The sequence below is a fragment of the Echinococcus granulosus genome (assembly GCF_000524195.1).
Source record: "Echinococcus granulosus chromosome Unknown EG_S00231, whole genome shotgun sequence".
NCBI lineage: Eukaryota > Metazoa > Platyhelminthes > Cestoda > Cyclophyllidea > Taeniidae > Echinococcus > Echinococcus granulosus.
Window position 1 is genome coordinate 5,005 of NW_020170611.1, and position 4,701 is coordinate 9,705.

The 4,701-nt window shown below is 42.8% G+C and overlaps 2 protein-coding genes across 2 annotated transcripts in view; one reads left to right on the plus strand and one right to left on the minus strand. All coding sequences in view use genetic code 11, as the record gives it.

Moving 5' to 3' along the window:
• EGR_10535 (Tyrosine-protein kinase Srms) overlaps positions 1-3,373 on the minus strand; it is a gene marked incomplete at both ends in the record, with an annotated part of 4,972 nt that extends 1,599 nt beyond the window's left edge. Inside the window, 5 exons of the mRNA XM_024499784.1 lie at positions 17-167; positions 1,219-1,631; positions 1,980-2,126; positions 2,736-3,162; positions 3,311-3,373. Of these exons, the coding sequence (XP_024345793.1) occupies positions 17-167; positions 1,219-1,631; positions 1,980-2,126; positions 2,736-3,162; positions 3,311-3,373 (1,201 nt within the window). The remainder of the gene's footprint in view (positions 1-16; positions 168-1,218; positions 1,632-1,979; positions 2,127-2,735; positions 3,163-3,310) is intronic.
• Positions 3,374-3,578: 205 nt separating this feature from the next.
• Positions 3,579-4,701, plus strand: part of EGR_10536 (Tyrosine-protein kinase SPK-1) — a gene marked incomplete at both ends in the record, with an annotated part of 4,208 nt that continues 3,085 nt past the window's right edge. Inside the window, one exon of the mRNA XM_024499785.1 lies at positions 3,579-3,728. Coding sequence (XP_024345794.1) covers positions 3,579-3,728 — 150 coding nt within the window. The remainder of the gene's footprint in view (positions 3,729-4,701) is intronic.

A 4,701-nucleotide genomic window follows, 5' to 3' on the forward strand; every position in this document is an offset into this window, starting at 1 on the left:
GAAGGAAATGTCATACCTGGAGAAATCTCATTGGCTAGAGAGAGGACACCCCGAGTGCCCACATCGGCGAGTTTGATACTGCCATCACTGTGGAGGAGGACGTTGGTATCCTTCAAATTTGTATGCGCTATCCCCCTTTTCTCAAGATAGGCCATCCCGTCTGCAATCTGCGTGGAGCAGAGGAAACCGGATGTGCATTAGCAATCCCGCACCTAATTACTTGATGCCGCCAGCACAGAACATTCGGCCCTATGCCATGGACTCAACACTGATTGACACCTAGTGTTTCTAGACGCATATCAAGCCAATAGTGCATTGGATGTGCAAAGTACATCGGTTCATCAGTGCGCAAATGCTTGGTCTTTAGCCAAACGATTGTAAAGCAAGTTTTGTTGTCAACTGACGCAAGCGACCTCGCGAGGAACATGAACTTTCAAGGTAAACCGGCACCATTAAGTTAAATTAAAGAACAAGAACAAGTCTTTATTATTTGAAGAACCTCGTCAGTTTCATTTCCATTTCCATCGATCTTCAAGTACTCACTTCAGAGGTTCGCCTCGAGAGCTACGATTTGTGTCTAGTGCAGTAATCGGATGTATCTAGTCTCGACTTCCACGCCAAAACGCTCCCGTAGCTCAGTACACCATACAACCTGTTGGTGTTGGACAATGACTGACGTCTGCTGTGCCACCTAAGGTGTGCTAACTTCTCGCATTTTACAATGATCACAAATGCGTGCGTCCGTAAGTCTCAGAAAGAGATTGTTTGTTTCCCTCACTTGTTATCAGTACAGGTCGCGTCGATCAGCCGCCTAGGATCAGATCCTCTTAAGCACTGAATATTTACAAGAAAGACGGCCGAGATTGTGGGCTGTGAATGAGGCGGCCGAAGTTGTCTAGGTGTTCCACTGCCTTTGAAGTGTATCTACCGTTCCAATGGATTTCAGGTGACCAATACCACACTCTCCCCCCCTCCCTCCACACACACACAATCGCATTGCTGTCTGTCACCACAACTGACGACGTCCGGAGCGCCTAACGACGTGTATGTCAATTGCCATCCGATACTGTGTGCAGCACTGCAAAAACAATATCACTGCTTGGGTGTGTGAAATAAACGTTTCGCCTTTCACACGAAAGCTCCTCCACGATGACCACTAGGATGCTCAAAATCCAAAAGTAGGCACAAGTATACGTGTAATAAATACAAAGTAATTACCTTCCGCACTATCTGCATCAAGTTACTGAGTGGCATTGTCTTAGCCTCAGACGTTGTCAGAAAGTGCTTCAATGAACCACAATCCATCAGTTCCATGGCCATTATAATCGATGTCCCCATCATGGGCATTGTATGGCAGAAGATGTCAAAGACTCGAACGCAGATGGAGGGGTCAAGAGACTTCGAGAATTGTAGTTCCCTGTAGAGCATCTCAACGGGTGTCAGTAAATTAAAGCACTTTACAGCAGCCTCTTCAGCATGCCAGGAGCCACAGTAGACATTAGCAAAATCACCGGTCCCAATGACTTTCGTGGTGAAAACCGCCAATCCCCCCACTTTGATCACCGCGTCATTTGTGGTTGGGAGTGAAAAGTAGGGTTTAAGATTGGTGCACTGTAGGTAACCTGGATTGGCTAGAATTGAGGAAAGAAACTTCTCAATGCGCGTATCACAATAAGCGCAAAATAGTCTCCTCTCGATTTTACCCCTCCTACATTTCCCTGACACTGAGACAAGTTAGCCGCTTTCAATGCTTTAACATACACGCACTCAACAACGAAACCATGCAATGAGTTCAGATGAGGCATTTACTTCGCTAGAATCATCTCCTAGTAAACCACAATCAAAACAACAGTTATCAAATGCAATCGTCTACAACAACCACCATGACTTCTAGCATACAGTACATTCTCTCCACACAAAAGTGGATGACTATAAACACAAAGTACGCATATCAGGGAAGGAGCTCCGAGTCAACTCACCTATGTAGTATGAGATGAGATCGATCAGTCGATCAAATGGGTGGGACGGATTTAAGCAGTATTGTCTACTGGCATTTAACGCAATCTTGTAATGAGCCACATTCGACTGAGCATTGGTCCGCACAGTTAAGGCAATACTCGCACCACCTAAATAGGAGCAAGTACAAAATTAAGCAAAACACATCTTGACATACAGCCAAGCATTCCCATTGCAAAAGCCGAATTCCGCTGCTACAATCACATGTATTTAATAATAGCTTTTGCTCAGCAGATAAGTTCATCGAGAGCAATTGGAAAGGTTTTCTTCACCACGTGTGCACAACTCTAGCACAAGATAAATTAGCCTTACCTTCCAACAATTTCGCCACCCAACAAACGAGCCATACTCAGCTATTTTTAACCACTTACGATCAGCGGCGTGTGATACGCTATTCCACCATCCAGCCTCAACAAATTGTGGCACGCAGCTCGCCTCCTAATGCATACTGTGTTGTGCAAGGCAGCAAAAAAGATCTCACTCATCATGAAAAATGAACTAATCACGTTAATTCCTTTTTGTCTTTCATTTAAAATTTTGCCAGTGGGCAAAAAGATATCGTACTTACGAATGTCTGAAGAAACCAAAAGACTGAACGTGCAATCACTACTATGATCAAGTAATTTAAACAGAGTTAGAACGTTGACCACAAGTCCTATCATCCTCAAAACACATTTTACCCGTCAAAAACGGCGCAAAACACCCTCGAAGCGACTTACCAGACGTAGGACGAAGAATAAACGTGCCAGCTTCAATTTCTGACCTACTGAGTAAATTGACAGCTTCATCGCGGTCAATGCATTGCCACGCATCATAAATCAGAGACTCGCCAATGGCATCAGTTACTGCGTCTTGAGGCACGCGGCCGATTTCAAAAGTCAGCGGATTTTTCGCAGGAATAAATAGGTCAGTTGTATTTTCTGGAACAAGAAGGACGTCTCCGCATCTAACTCGAAAATTTGACTGCTCTACGTCACGAGTAGCACAAACATAGTGTGGGTATAGGTCAAACTGCTGTTGCTGTTGCGGCTCTTGCTGAGATGAAGATCCGAATTCGGGTGGCGGCGGTGAGGTAGTGTCGGTATCAGAAGAGCGAGCTTGACGGTGTCCAAGGCGAAGAAAGCGTCGAAAATGGTAGCGATGAGGCTTAAAAAAATTACTGCAAACTAGCACAAATACACAAAGTTAAACACCACACACTCTATGCACGGTATTTAGGAATATTAAAAAGTACAAGGCATTCTCTGATGTAAAAGATCTTTGTCCAAGCAATGCAACGTAAATTTCTATATACAAAAAGGTAAGCAAAGTGGCCCTCATTAGTACGTTGGTGCATAATGGAAACACGATCTACCATGACATTCAGTGTTTTCCGTCAACTATTCTCGTTTAAGTCGCGCGGCTGCTAGATGCAACCTTGGGTTCGACAGTTTGGGTAGAAAGTATTAAGCAACGCGTACACTTCACTGTACAAAACAAGCTAACAAGGCTCTTAGACCCTTTCTGCTTCTAAAAGAAAATTTTAATTTAAATACGTTTTTAGGCACAACATCATTAAGACGATGCCGTGCGAAAGCCCGTTGAAACGTGTTATTATCGAGTTTTATACTTTTCTCTTTAGTCAGAATATCATGCCAATTTGTACTTTTGTCTGCTTACTAGCTACGTGCACGCCGCAAAGTGCACAGTCAATTTTCGCTAACTTGGGGCAGGTAGTAGGGTTGCCTACCCTCAATAACAAAAGCATGAATTAATTTATATAAGTCTGAAAAGTCGAAAAATGTCATTTTTACAGCACGTTTCTTTGCAAGAAACTGCTCATTACCAATTGTAAAATTGGTTTTGTCCTAGAAAGCTAAGGTGTAATTTATAACTGTTTGGCAAGTAAACACTTCCAAATGGCCGTATAATTTAACCGTATAGTTTCCTTGTAAAAGATTGGGTGGGACTATTTTCGTTTAAATTTGAGCCTACCTGTTAGAGTCACAGCAACAATAGGTCTAAGTTAGCATTTGTACCTCCTGGAATGGTACATTCGGGGGTTCGTTTTTCCCTAAATCTTTTATTGACCTGTTTATGAGATTGCGCTGAGAATGCACACTTTTTTATACATAATTTAAGAGAAGAAACAAAGCTCTTTGACATAAATTTTTAGCTTTGGGAACTAGGTTTTTTGTCAATATGTGTTTAAGCCAACTAAACACAAAGCCCAACATTCCTGTGTGTTTTTTTGACATTATGCATTTGGTCGTGTATTTGTTCGTCACTTAATGAGAAAGTTCTGTGGCCTGTCTTTATACCTTGCTCCTAGTGACCTCATAAAAACTTTTTGTCCCTAATTAACTGTCGTTAAGGTGTTGATTACTTGATGTTGCCTGTCAGTGAAACGTATACTGACCAATTTATATATCCTTTGCCTAATGGTCAGTTTATATATGCGTTGACGCTATTTGTGCCCAGTAGTGGATTGTCGCAAGTAACATTTGTTTTCTAGTTCTACTAAGTTACCACTCTTATTCAAGCATTTGTTTCTCATCAAACGATATCTTTCCTAGCATGAGCGTGACCAGACGTCGTCTGACTTGTAAACCGCGTGGGTTTGTGGGCTTCGATGTCTCCGTCTGTTCCCCGCAGAGGTGCTGAGGAGCAGCTACTTCTGTCTGTTATTCAACCTGGAACCTTTAG